This window comes from Anser anser (genome assembly GCF_964211835.1).
Source record: "Anser anser genome assembly, chromosome: 12".
Taxonomy (NCBI): Eukaryota; Metazoa; Chordata; class Aves; order Anseriformes; family Anatidae; genus Anser; species Anser anser.
The window spans coordinates 2,919,749-2,934,574 of record NC_139733.1 but is presented as its reverse complement, the minus strand read 5'-3'; the positions used below and the strand labels follow the sequence as shown (position 1 = coordinate 2,934,574).

General features: G+C 36.2%; 1 protein-coding gene across 19 annotated transcripts in view; it reads left to right on the top strand.

The window, feature by feature from the left end:
• Nucleotides 1-14,826, top strand: part of CACNA2D3 (calcium voltage-gated channel auxiliary subunit alpha2delta 3) — a 509,008-nt gene that overhangs the window by 59,811 nt on the left and 434,371 nt on the right. For all 19 annotated transcript variants that reach the window (XR_014571619.1, XR_014571620.1, XM_083795939.1 and 16 more), the window contains one exon: nucleotides 440-521. Coding sequence is in view for 11 of the 19 variants with exons in the window: in XM_083795939.1 (XP_083652065.1) it covers nucleotides 440-521 (82 nt within the window). In the remaining 8 variants the exon portion in view is untranslated. The remainder of the gene's footprint in view (nucleotides 1-439; nucleotides 522-14,826) is intronic.

The window sequence follows — 14,826 nt, the reverse complement described above, 5'->3', positions numbered from 1 at the left end:
ATTTTATTCTAGTGCATGTGTTAGTGGAATACATGGCTGTGGAGTCTTACCTTAAATGCTTCTATTTAGCGTAGTTGATATTATCTTAACTCATACGAGAAGTTATCATTTGGAACTGTTCTGCTGTTCTACCTGCTCCTTTCTGTGGGCATAGATTATATTGTGCAAAAGCATGTCTCTGTACAAGTTGATTGTTTAATTTTTAAAAGTGCAGGTTAGGTGGTTTCGTATCGCAGGCCTTACCTTGGCACAGCATCTGCTGTGTGCTTGTACTTGAACAGCTCTGCTAATCTTTTGCTGTGCCTAGGTTCCTTTGAGCTCTTTAATGCAAAATTGCTTGAATCCTTATGAGTGCAGCTGAAGCTGCTACAGTCTGTGTTGCTTGCTATGACATGTGTATTACATTTCTTCCTGTCTCGTTTTTTTTTTTCCTTCACAGTGTAAAGCTCTGGGCCTCAGCATTTGGTGGGGAGATCAAATCTATTGCAGCCAAGTACTCAGGTTCCCAGCTCCTGCAGAAGGTAAGGATCTTTTTGATTGTAATAAGGAAGGATTTTAAGGAGAAAATGGAGGCAGATTTAATTTTTGTCATAGGAAAGCAGAGCAGTGCATCCTTTGGTCCAAGATCTATTTTTGTATTGCATGCTAGTCCCTGATGACTCTTTGCATTGCACTGCACTATCTGGAGGCTCCTTGATTATACCGAGTTGTTTTTTGGGGGATGATTTCTTTTTGTTATTATTAGAAAGTAAACTCCAACGTTTATTTCTCAAAGTCAAGGCTGAAGCCTAGATTGTGGGTATTTGGTCTAGTTGCTGCATTGTGATGATGATGTTTTTGTGTAGGAACAGCTGCTCCTTATGAAAAATGGTAACTTCACTCAAGGAGCAGAACTAGGGCATATTTTATTATTTTCACCCTGTGCTGTATTTATGCAATTGACTGTATCAGGAAAAGAAGGCTGCACTGTTGTTTGTCATCTCTACAGTTTTTACAATCCCATTATTCCCCAATCATCTCAACCTAGTGCTGGGATGTATTACATCATTACAGATAAAAGGAATGAATGTGGTTATCTTCTTGCTCAGCTGCACAGCTGGGTAATAAGCTAGTGAAGTATTGCAAAAACTTGAGGAATTGGTATAAGTCCATGTAATTGGGGCAGGGGGGTAATGAAAAAGGGGATTTGAATATGAGGTAGATATTGGACTAGATACAGTCCTCAATTTAAATATGCAACCTATACTGAAGTTCTGTGTTGTAGACAGTTTATTTTTATAGTAGGTGCTGGAAAAGGCATCATGAAAGACTAAAATGTATTAAAAACTTTAAGACTGTGATTTTGCAGTGTTTAATACGTGATATGGAAATGGAAAAACACTGAGACAATCTCTGAGTAGAGACCACTCATGCAACCCATATGTTAAATTTCTGCTGCTTTTAGATGTGATTTTGAGTTCTGAGTAACACATTAAATTGTCTGTTTGTGAAGGAAATAGCTTCAGCTTGTAGCACTGATTTTGAAAGGCTTTTGTATACTTGTGAAATTATGTAATGGACAGTACATGTAACAGTTCAAATAAAATGCTTATGCTCTCTATGTAAAATGAAGCACCTAACTTAATACTTAGACGTGCTAGTTCCATAGTCGTATCTGTCTTTTCAGTGTTGCATATCCAGGACTGCAAAACCTGAACTTCGCTAAGCTGGAATACACAGCTGTTAAGAAAAAATGTTTGAGGTCTTTGAATACATTTCAAAGCCATTAAATGGCTTGTGTTTAGTATATTTGGCCAACTTCTATTTTAATCTGAAAGTCAAGACATTCAGTATTTATTATGCTTTTAGTTCACATCCTTTGTGTACTCTCATATCATCACATTTTTGTGTGAACTCTTCACATTCATGAAGCAGATGGACCTTTCCATTTCAATTAGTATCTAATCAAGTATTATTAAAAGGCTTTAATTTTTTATTGGGCCCTAACAAACAGGTACATTTATTTAACTTTGTAACTGCTCTGTGTGCAGCCATTTTTGCACTAAAATGGCTTTAAAAATTTTATCTACCAGAAAAATATGTAATATGCTGTGTTTGGCAATGTTGCTGAAATCCACAAAGATTCAGTAAGATCCTTCATTATTCTCCTCTTCCTCATAGTAGATATGTTACAGAAAGGAAGACGGCTGTATTTTTCCCGCTGTAGTAGTAAGATTTCTTCCTATTGGTTGTTATAATTGTAGGTAATTGGAAGCTGTTCATTTTACCCTTTTCATCAGCATCCTTTCTACTTCACTGACAAATCTGTGCTCCTGTTTTTGAAGGTGGATAGTGTATGCTCATTCCAAGCTATTTTGCTTTCGTTTCTTGCTTTTGTTATGGCATTTCATTATAGAATGAAATGGGAAAGACAAAATGCAGATTTGACAGGTATTTAGAGCCTGTTTATTCCATTATCGTATCCTCTATTTTTTTCTTCCCTTCTGTTTACAGTAGTTTGAGAAAACCTCTGGTGCTTTTCATTCTTATTTAAAATTCTGCATGTCTCTGTCCTTTTAAGGTTGCTATTTCTTCCTGTTGGTCATGGCAAATGAGCCTGGATGACAGATGACTTTGGCGTGTATCTTCTTGTATTGTTGTTAAGCATATTTCTGTTGTAAGCTTGTATGAATAAAAACATAGCGAACTTCAAGATTTACAAGTATTTTCAACATGAGAAGTCAGTGGCAGAAGTTATCATAACAATTAATCGAAGTGATTACACAGTAGTGCTCTAAATACAAGTGTGGTGTTTTTTTTTTTTTCTTTTTTTTCCCTTCCCCGTACTAGCCAGGCACCAAGAATCCATTTGGTATGTACTGTGAGCTCAGTCATTAGAGTTAATGTCTTTTTAAAGTCAGGATTCCACTTCCAGAAGCAGCGCGACTTCTAGTGTTTCTAGGTGAATCCCCTTTCTGATTATGAATTAAGCATTGTTATTAAACATGTTTATAATTATGTATCTGGACATTATAGATTTCTCAATTACCAACTGCTTTGTAGTGCCATTTAGTTTAAAGGCTTACTAAATGAAATATTAATGTACAGGTTACTTGATTCATTCTGTTAACATATATAAGGATCGCGACTTTCAAAGGAATATGTTTGAAATCCAGGCATTGTTAACACGCTCTACTGCTGAAAGGCTTTACACAATAAAATTTATTTTACCCATCTTGAAACTTCATTAAACAAATGAAGTTATGTGAGATACTCAAACAGAACTCTGCCAGGTTGTAGCTGTGAATATTGATATAGTTATTGCAATTCCTATATATTGCTGTGCTGTGAATATCAAATGAGTAACCAGAAATGCTGTCCTCTTGAGTTTTGAAAAGATGTATAAGGATATTTTCATAAATTTTAAAAAAGCAACACTTTATCTTAACTGAATGGTTTATCATTTTATCACATTATAATAATATCTAAGTATGTTGTTACACCTTCTAACAGTATATGGGATATATGACTTTTCCTGGAATTAGCTTTAGATGAAATACAGATGCTGTAAATACTTCAGAAAATGATAGCTCAGTAAATGACTTCAGAAGCGAAGATGAGATTTAAGCCAATTAGCACTTCAAAATGTTGCATTTTAATGCTCTATTACTTATTTCCAAAGAGGAGGGAGGCCATTTAGTGTTCAAAATACCAAACAGAAGAAAATAGGACAATATTATTCCTAAGCTATCTGATTTATGGAGGTTTTACAGTTGTCATGTAGATTTGGCATTATACAAGAAGCTGCTTGGTGCTGTAGAGACATGCGTGCTCTTCACCTAGCTAGCAAATACTGCTGGGGCCTAGGAATTGATTCCAATTTTAATTGTCTCTTAGGTTACATGTAGTACAGTATAACAGAACATTTTTTTCCTTATGCTTTGAAAAGACATCTGCCTTACTTAAATCTTGACACATCTTTAAACTTTTTTTTTTTTTTTAAACACTGATTATGTTTAGTTTGAATGTTAGTATAGCCTGCTGGCAAAGCCAGGGTTTTTAAGTATAGGATAAAAAGCGAGGCTTAGGTGCCGGGAATGTATTTGCTTTGCTGCTACAAAATTAGAATTTTGGGGGAGTAGACTTGGGGAATGCTGTTGTTCACGTTAATGTTCATGATAACGGTGTGCTTCGAGTTCTATGCTGTTGCAAAATAATAGTAATAAAATGTAAATAGAAAGTGTAGGTAATTTGCCTTCGGTTAATGTTAAAAAAAAATATGTTTGTGCAGTAAGGCTTTTCTAATATCAATGGGGTCTAAGTCTGATTATGCAGCGTGGTTTATGCTTTCTCAAATTTATTTGGGGCAAAAATTTTTTTCATACTCTGAACCCTGAATTCTGGATTTGGTCTTGAACAGTCTATCTTATTACTAATGTAGGAACAGTTTTTAACTGAAAATAAACTTGTATTTGTTGGTTTGGCCAATAAGGTTTCATGCTGAAAACCGTCTTTCTTAAAGCTGTTATAGATTTTTATTATGTAAGTTGCTTAACTGAGTCTTCAGTGTTATGTAATTTCAAGCAGTCTAAGGTCTGCATATGCCCACTCATCGAAATGAAATCTCTGTTGCATTAGGAGTTTTCAAATCTATTGTATTTCTACAAGCAAATCTTTGGATCAGTATAGCATGCCTATTTTAAAGGCTCACAACTACATTTTGTCTTACCAACTAGTGCTGTATCTTGTTTCTTACAACTCTGGAAATGTCAGTACAAAATTAATATAACAGGGTGATTTAGAGCAGTTAGTATTCAGCTGGTGTATCTGATTCATGCAGTACATCTATCTTTAGTTTTAAAATGTATAATAGTGACTTAAATTCTTAGAGAAGTTTAGTCCCATCATCTTGACATTAATTGCTTTTCTTTTATTCAGCCTTATGTTGGTTCTGGTCTCTTTAGGCTGTTTTTTTTTTTCCCTTTGCTCAAGACACTGCAGCTACTGCTGCCTTCTTTGAAGGAAGAGTCAGCAGGACTGAGCTATGCACTTTAAACTGTAGACATGGATTGCCTTTTTGGATGTCAATTTAAACTTTTGCTAGCTGAGCTATTAAATTTAATCCTACAAAAATGACATTGTTTTTCCTATCAAAAAACAGAAGAAAAATTACCAGAAAAGCCCCTATACACATGATTATGATTTAAACAAACCAAAGCAAACAAAAACCAGGCAGGTAAATCATATTAAATTTACTAAAACTTGAAGTTAATTCATTATAATTCTGAACTCCTGAATTTTGGGTCATGTAAAATGTCTCCCCTCACTGAATTAAAATCAATAACTAAATGATTAAAAAAAATCATATGTGAATCTTAAAACACTTTAATTCTGATAATTAATGCAAATGATTTTTTGCAACTTGCAGGACTTGAACTCCTGTCCCCTTCATTTCTTCCAGGCTATGTAAATCACAAAGCTATTCCCCATGCTAAACCAGTTGCTGTGTGCTTGTGTGTTTTGCTGTGTATTTAATGTTGTTATGTGAAGACATAAAGGTAGATTCTTCTGGATGAATATCTTCTTCTTTTTCCGAGAGTAAAAAGTGCACTTTGGGGAAAACTTGGTACGTCTAATACCGATGTTCAGTTAGCATATTGATCTGTAGAAGAAAATATCATAGTTCTATGTAACTTTCTTTTCTTTATAAGTGATTTTTTTCTCCTTTCATGTGATGAAGTCTTGCTTTCTCTGAAGACATTGGAGAATTTTCTTAGCCTTCGGTGAGTTAGAACTGCATCTTGAATGATGTGTACTCTCTTGTTTGAACGTTTTGACAGGAGTAATAATTTCTTGGTGCTTGTAATGTTTTAAAAATGTAGTCTAAATCAGCCTGAATATAAATCATCATGTTTTATATTTCTTCTTAACTAAAAGGAAAGCATATTTTAAACCACAGTGAATTCATTCTCTTCTGCTATCAGTACTCTGTGTTTTGCAGTATTTTCTGTCTTTCTGGGTTTTGCAAGCACGGCATGATCCTCTTAGTTATATTATTAAAAGTAAGTATGTTCTATTGGTGAAGTCTAACAGATATAGGACATGGCTTCTGTAAGTTTGTATGCATTGCATTTCCAATAATATGGAAATTGAGTGGACAATCCAACTGGAAAGTATCAGATCTCGAAAGGGAACGAATGCTAATTTCCTTACTTAATGCATTTATGGTTGATTGTTTTTACATCCTGTATTGGAAAATGCTTACATTTCAAGGTTAAAAGAGCCAGTCTCCATGCAGATTCACTTGGCAGTGAAGGTATACAACCATGCATTGTAACGGTGATTCACTTTTAAAGCAACTGCTAATCAATACTCTACACTTTCAAATGTCATTACTGTTCTGTAGGGTACAATTTTTGTTGCTGATAATAAATGGTTACCAATATATAATTTGTGTTGTACAATGTGTAGGATAGACTATTTTGTTAAGGTTGCTATAGATGCTTCATGGAAAGGTTTGCATGAAATACTCCGATTAATATATCGTTCTCTTGAAGTTCCTATCTTGCTTTTTCTATGTATGTTTTTGCAAAACTGTGGACGTTCTTGTGATCCCAGTTATCCTCTTCCCAAAGCTTAAGTAATTCCTTTGCGAATGACAAATTCATTACAATATTTGTAGCTGAAGAAAGTCTGTGTGGTGAAGCTTTTTTTAATTAATACTTCGAGAGAATTTGGGAAGGATCTTGGGTACCTTTCTAGAAGTGTTGAATTCCAGGGACAGGTGTTTTCTGAAAATATCCTGCCCTCAGATCTCTTGGGACTTTACAGATAGTTGATAACTAGCACATTGGTTTGGAGGATATTATAAGGCACGAGGAGAATGGGATTATTCAGGAGAGACAAAGGCTTGTCCACACCGGACTGTATAGATGTTACAACCAGTGTATTAAATTTAAGCTGGGAATAAATTGCAGACAGTAGAATCCAGAGCACAGGAATTAAGCTGTCATAAATCTCTCTTACATGAGAGTCGGCTTCATGCACTCCTTAGTTGGATCTTATCAGTAGCTATAGAATCTCAGATTGCTTTAACAAGCTAGACTTGAATTTACCATGGACAGCAGTTGAGTTTAAAACAAAAATCACTTGTCTAACTAGGGAAAGGTAAAATAAGGCTATTTCAGCAGTGGTACTCTGAGTATGAAGGGAGAAAGATTCGAGTTTATAGTGAAGTAGGTGTTGGGTGCATATCTGTATGTGTAAAACAAATCTCGGACAAACCTACAGGTGGGATGTGTGTACCTTTTAAATATATCTTCAGAATAGGACTGCCTGAGCAGCACACAGTGCCAGGCAATTTTTATAAAGGAGATGGCTGCTGGGAGGTGAAGAAGTTTTGCATATATCAGTTTGCAGTGCAGGCAAGGCACTTAGAAAGGTAACTGTCACTATTATCCTTCAAACTAGATTGAGCTCTTAGAGTACCTAAGAAAAGGTTGTAGAAGATCTATGAACAAACTGTTCTCGATTCCATTTAAAAAAAGGAAAAAAAACATGGTATGGTGACCTTATCTGATTCATAAATTGGGGATATAAAATGAGAAGTATGTGTATATAATTCCTTCAATGTATTGGGGCTTAACGTGTGCAGACTTGATTGCTTGTTTCTTTAGGTTCTTGCTTGTATATGTGACAGTAGTTTCTTCATCAAAGCTTTGTTCTTGGCGTATAGAAAAGGGTGGAAGTGACTTCTGGGCTTCTGATAGCCTCATAAAATATTTTCCTTTGGAGTAATCAAAAGATGGAGTTGATGGTCTTCCCTGAATTCTGTGCAGGTGGCAGATTATGTGAATATTCTAGAATTTGCAAGTTGAGAAGATCGCTGCTTGATGTTCTTCTGAATACCTTGATAATGAATTTACCTCTGGCCAGACCAAAACCAAACCAAAACAAAAAGTGGCTTTCATCTTCCCCCTTTCTACCGCTGTCTAACTCTCTTCCATTGTGGAACTCTGTTTTTTTCTGGCATTGTGCAGTAATTGTTCTGGAAGAACATTTTCGGTTATTTAACTCAAGTTTCTGCTCCAAGTAAGGTCAGTGCAGACTTCAGAGCACATTTTTGGGGGTCTTTGAGTCCAGCCTTCAGAACCTTCAAAGACAGATGCCACAGTCTCTTATTCCACAGCTTGACTATTCTCAGGATGAAAAACTATTTGCTGCCTCTCTCCACCTATAGTACATCCCGATAAACAGCATTGGTTATTCTTGTCTCTAACCTCCTTGTAGGTACTAGAAGACTGTTTATAGGTCCTCTCCTCAACAGTTCCCTGCTATGCATACCCTACCTTCAAGTGCTCTCCTAAAGTGGTGGGCACAATCTTGATGAGTCTTCTCCATCTTCAGTGATAAAGTTCGTTAATAAACACATTAAAACGAAGAGTTCCCAGTACAGACCCCTGGGGAGCTCTGCTTGCAAATAGCCTCCAGGGTTGCTGTGAATAACCACTACCTTTTGAGCTTGATTGACTGTTTATTCACCTATCTGCCAGTCTTCTCAAACAGACCATAGTTGTCCTAATTTAGATACTGAGATACTGTGGGAGATATCAAAAGCCTTTCTGAAATGAGGTAAATGCCACCCACAGCTCTCCACTCATTCACAGATGTAGTTGTTTTATTGCAGAAGGCAGTCAGGCTGTTGGTTTTTGTATCCTTGAACACTAATAGAAATAGAAAAGCAGCTCTAAGAAACTTTATATTAAGACGCACTTGTCTTTTTGCAAAAGCAGTTGTCCCTGTTTTGATCAAGGCTAAATAAATACAATTTGAAGTGTACTTGTACTTTCATACCTTTTCCTTTTGATTTTTTTCAGTCTGGAAGACCTATATGCTTTACATTATCCATGGTATGTTATACTATTGCCTCCCTTATTGTGAAATACTGATAAAAATGCAAGGGCTAATAAAAATCCCAAGAAGTGCTGTGGACCTTAGCTGAAAGATTTTCAACCACAGTAAACAGATGGATAACTTAGTGAGAGATTGACATTTCCATAAAAGTTGTTTTGATGTTTGAGCCATTGTCTATGTTTGTTTGGAAATGAGTTTCATTTGGCAAAAATCAAGAAAGCAATAGTTCTTTGTTTTCATTCTGTAGTCCAGGCCATATGCCATGTTTACCTTTCAGTTACTTTTAAGAAGCTCTTTTAAAAATGAGACAATTCCAAATAAATACTCTTTATATAAAAATATATAGTGCCACCATTCTTTTTTCTGTTGGGTCTATGCATGTTTCATCAGCTCAAGGCTTTGACTCTTGAATTGCATCTCTCCACATGGTAGAAAATGTTAGTCTGAAGCTGACTTCTTTGGTAGTCTTATAAGCAAGCAGCATTTTCACAGACCTATGAACTTGGCATGAAAGCTTACTGTGTATGCCAGTGGACTGCCTGTGGACTTAACCACTTCCAAATCTCTGAGTATGACCTAGGGAATTCTTGATTGTATTAGTTAGGATTTTGATTCTCTCTCACTTGATATATTTGTTTCTCCTAAAACTCTGTTATGCCCGAGTCATACCATCTTTCAGTTGCTTCATCAGGCCTCTTCTTTTCTGTCTCATTCTTTTAAAATACTTGCATTAACATTACAGGGTTTTAATCTAAACTCTCTTCTGTTTAATGTTCAGGTAGACTTTCCTCCACAGACACTCCTCTGTTCACAACAGGGCTATGTAACTGTTCTCATAATTATGAGATCTCGAGAGTAATCTCCACTAAGCTGATTGCATGAATTGGAAAACTTTTTATATTTTTAATTTGTCATGGTAGCACAGGCACTTCCCTTCTAATCTAGGGCTAAACCAAACTCTATCTCCTAGTTGTCTTACTGTAGATATTTTTCTTTTACTATATTTATCAACCACAGTACCTTAAATGAACTTAGTGTTGCACAGAAACCACTTGTCAGCTGGTAGAAGGTTTTATGCCTCATCTGTTTTCACTTTAGATTATTCTGCTGTAACTGGCAAGGAGCTTCTTCAAGTTTTTATATACAAACAAGGATTTGACTTGTTTTCTTAAACAGCAGGCATTGAACTATATAGTAATACTATCTCTAGCATGTTAAATAAAAGGCACTGTGAAAATGTTATTTGGAAGGCATTATGAAAAACTTGGTCAGGGCTACAGTATCTAGTTTTCCTATTGTTCTTCTAGGTTGTATCTGAAGGTTTGACTATTCAATATACTCCCAAGAGTTTGTCAAGCTATCTAAGTCACTAATTTTCAAGACACAAGAAAAGGATCTTTGTACTATGGGTATTAAAGTTTGATGTGTTGGGAACACATCATTGGTCACAAAACTAGATAATTATCTTCTAAAGTGACAAAACTTCAAAGATGAAAAGCAGGAATACTCAAACTTCAGCTTTACCTTGAAGCTAAATGACTATCATTTTATGACAGCTGTGCCAAATCTATGACTGCTGAGCTGTTTGTACATGATACTATCAGATCACATTAATAGAAATTTTCACCGATAATGAAAACTGTAGGAGGCTAAGAGTAAAGCTTTATGTTATGACTTGCAGCTATTGACTATCTGCATCCAACAGATTTATTGCCCCCTACGCACATTGTGCCTTTTACAATATCTTTGGCAGTTTCTTCAATGAAGTACAAGAAAGAGATTATTGATAGCACTGTACAAAAAGTCTGAGTACTCACTTCATGTTACAGACATCCTTCTATCATTACAAACTGCAGCAAAATTTCACAGTAAAAGTAAAGACGAGATGTGACAACCCTTTGGAACTTACTATGGAAAACACAAAGAGGAAAAAAAGAAGGATTTCTGTTGGCCACCTCAGTTTTAAATTTCCTGTTAAAATCAAGGCAGAAGACTAAGACTGAGATAGATCTGGCTTCTCACCCTAGGTCTGTGATAACTTCTTGACGGACTGCTCAGGCAGTCAAATAACACCTGTAATGTCCTACATACAAATTTTAGAACTTGTGGCAGTGGTAGGATTTTGTCCAGAATGCCAGAAGCCTTAACGTGAAAGTTAAAGCTACAAGCAGGACTTCCCCCAAATTGCTGTCGTCACTGGCAAATGGTGGCATCTTTGCTAACTTTTCCTGTAAAATGGACCTAGCAATGCTGTCTTTTTCCTTAACTCTCTAAATGTTAAAGGTTCTTGGACTGGGAGTAAAGTGCTTATTGTGTGGGGAAAATGAGGTGGTGAAAACACCACTAGGGAAGCAAGGCAAAGTGCATGGAACTTAGCACCTCTGAGAGCTACAAAGCATTAATTCAGAAGCAGACTTGAAAACTTCTTCCACAGCTAAAAAGATGAATGGCTTTGTGTTACAGCCGTAAAGTATGAAATGAACAAGCCCCCTATTATTTCTGCTGTAGAGGTGTCCGTGGTTGACATTTCCACGTGGCATTGTGCTGGCAAGTGAAACAGAACCATTTCTTGTCAGAGGATTCGTTCTACATATCCTTTGAATACAAAGTGATATGCTGTGCTCATACTGGAAACTAATCTTCAATTTTGCAATCTTCTTTCTGTTATGCTAGTTTTTTTATACTGGTACCACTTACTATTCATTTTTTCCATAACTGCAGTTTTGCACTGTTTTTTCATGAGAGCCTTCAGAATGACCCTTTAAAATCTTCTTTCAAGTAAGATCCAACCAAATAAGACTTGTTACAGAGTCAAATTTACAAATGCCAAAAGCACTTAAATTGAAAACCAGGTAACTTTATCCCATTATGGGTAGTTGATTAGTTGTGTTACATTTACCATATAAATCTATTTTCTGCATGTACTTTTTCACTCTGTCCTTCTCTGTGCTCCCACTTGTTTATAGCCTTTGCTTTTTGCTCTGGAAGCATCTATCATTAATGCTTTTTTTTTCAGTGACTTGAGCAGAGGTAATGGCAGTGCTGCAGTAAGGGTCTGGCCAGCTGGAACAAAATATGCAGAAAGAGAACGAATAATGGCTTAATAATACTTCAGTGCATAAGTACGGGGAAAGGTTATGCAAATACAGGTATTGTCCTTAAAATGGTCTTTTATTCAATTAATATTACACTTTTCAAAAGGAAGAATAAATACTTGAGGATCTACCAGTATACATTATATGTTGTGAAAGTTATTGGAAAGAGGAGGTGGTTATTTCTCCAATAACAGTGCATATGCTTAGTTGTACCTTAGCATGTTCAGGAAGAAGGAAAAGAGAACAGAATTTGCTCAAATATTAACTGCAAGATTTTTTATTTTATTTTATTTTTTTGTCACAGTAGAAGCAACTTTACAGCACTTTTCAGACAGAGTAAATTGCAGGGAGGAGTCTATGTCAGCTTCCTGATACTATCTCGTTTAAAACACCTAAAGGCAAATACAGGGAGACCAAAGGAAATAAGATGGACAAGAACAGAATACATTGCAGGGGCAAAGAAACAGAAGGACTTGAAGCACGTGTTTTTACCTCTTTAATGCAAGTGGAGAATATATTTGTGTGAAATTGAGTCAAAGTCTGTATACTGGTGATTATTTTTGACATATATTAAATAAACAATTTCCATATTAAAAACACAGAATCATAGAATATCCCGAGTTGGAAGGGACCCATAAGGATCATCTAGTCCAACTCTTGGCACCGCACAGGTCTGCCCAAAGTTTAGACCATGTGGCTAAGTGCACAGTCCAATCGCTTTTTAAATTCAGACAGGCTTGGTGCAGTGACTATGTCCCTGGGGAGCCTGTTCCAATGTGCGACCACCCTCTCGGTGAAGAACCTCTTCCTGATGTCCAGCCTAAACTTCCGCCGCCTCAGCCTAACACCATTCCCACAGGTCCTGTCACTGGTGTTTACAGTGAATAGGTCATCTGCCTCTCCACTTCCCTTCGCGAGGAAGTTGTAGACTGCGATGAGGTCTCCCCTCAGCCTCCTCTTCTCCAGGCTGAACAGGCCCTGTGACCTCAGCCACTCCTCATACGTCTTCCCCTCTAGGCCCTTCACCATCTTCGTCGCCCTACATGTAACTCATAGTCAGAAAGTCAAATTAGTTATTTTTTTCAAGTGTATGAGTGCCACGTGATTTCAAAACTTTTGCCAAGAACTAAACTGAAGAGGAAATCACGTGCTAAGAAATGTAAAATTCAATTTAGGAAAGGCATCTGAAATTAAATGTTGCTAAGAAATAACATAGTTCTTTTTGTATTTAGCTTCCCAGATACTTAATATTTTGAATGTTGTCATTTTTTAAGTTATTGATTTGAATTTTTCTCTGCTGAAGTTTTTATCTGTACAGCCCCAGTGTAATAGGAGTCTCACTGCACTCATAACTTGGCACTAATTCTATCAAGTCTACCCTAAGCATGTTATTAATATAAATATATTTTTGTTCAGTAGAACTTCTTTAGCATTAGAAGATGTCTGGGGAATTTCGTGTGAACATGGGCTGTAGAAAATGTCATTGTAGGTCCCAATTCCGCATATGTTGAAAAAATTCAGATGATGATCTATAGAATTATGTATGGCTTTTATTTATGTGATTGCACTCTATTTTGGTTTACAAATGCACAGGAGTCATAACTGCAAACTGTAATTATTCTAAAAATAATTTGTCTGACAAAAGCAGCTGCTAACGCAGCTCTTCTCAAAAACCTTCAATAAAATCCATCTTGAGAAGTACAAAATTCCCTTGCTTCACATGCACCCTTGGTGCCTACCTGGTATTTTCTTCTCAAGAGTCTAGTAAAAACCTAAGACTTCCTGGTGTGATTAAGACAAATCCAGGCAGACTGTACCATGGTTTGCATTGCATGAACTTTACTAATTTAAAAGCAAAGTTTTCAATGTCGTGGGACAACTCTTTAATTTGGCAGAGATAATCCTTTCACATTTTATTTACTTGTTTAAACATTGAGGTGTCTGATGACTAGCTAATGCATTCATTAATTTGAGTTAAATAATATTGTTTCTGCTTTGGAAGCCTCCAAACAAAACAACAGCAACAACAACAACAAAAAAAAAAAACCAAAAACCCACCACATGTAGTTGTGGTTTTGACCCTGACCTGTTCATTGACGTTGTGCAAATCAGTTGTAGTATGTCTGGTTCCACACTTAGTAAGCAGAGTTTTCCACTTTTATCTTTGGTAGCGTAGGTCATTTTCTTAGAAATGTTTTGATCGAAACTTATATATGAAATTCACTTAAAGGAAAAAAAAAGTTATCAAATGGCTTACTAGTATGTATTAATGAATGGTTTGTTGGTTGACTGAACAGGTCAGTCCTCTGCACCATGCCATGTAGCAGTAGTAGCCTGGTCAAAAACAGGCTTGGAGTCTGGGTAATATAGCATCTGTTTCCAAAGTCTTTGGAAGTTGAATGAATATCAGATGACTGCAGCATTAGTGCTATTATTTCAGTCTCACTTAAGGGTAAACTAATTAACACAATTTAAATTCACATCAGGAGCAATTGAAATGGGGGCAGATGGAGTTACTTTGTTTGTTGATATGAGTAGCACTTCAGTAGTTTTGTACTTGAAATAAGGCTGATCTTGGTGACAGCATATCTTGCTTTCAATTAAAAGTACTGGTGCAAAGTAGTGAGTAGCACAAATACTGTTTTTTTTAAAAAAGGGGGTGATTCTGCCTTGATTATATAGAGCTATCATGACTGGTGTGGAGAAGGGAACTGAGGAAAGGAGTCTGCTGGATTGTGCAAGCAAGTTATTGTACATTCAAGTTAAAAAAAACACATTTACCTGGGATATATATATGTAGGTCTGTATCTACTATGACTGTATGCCTTCTTGCAAGCCT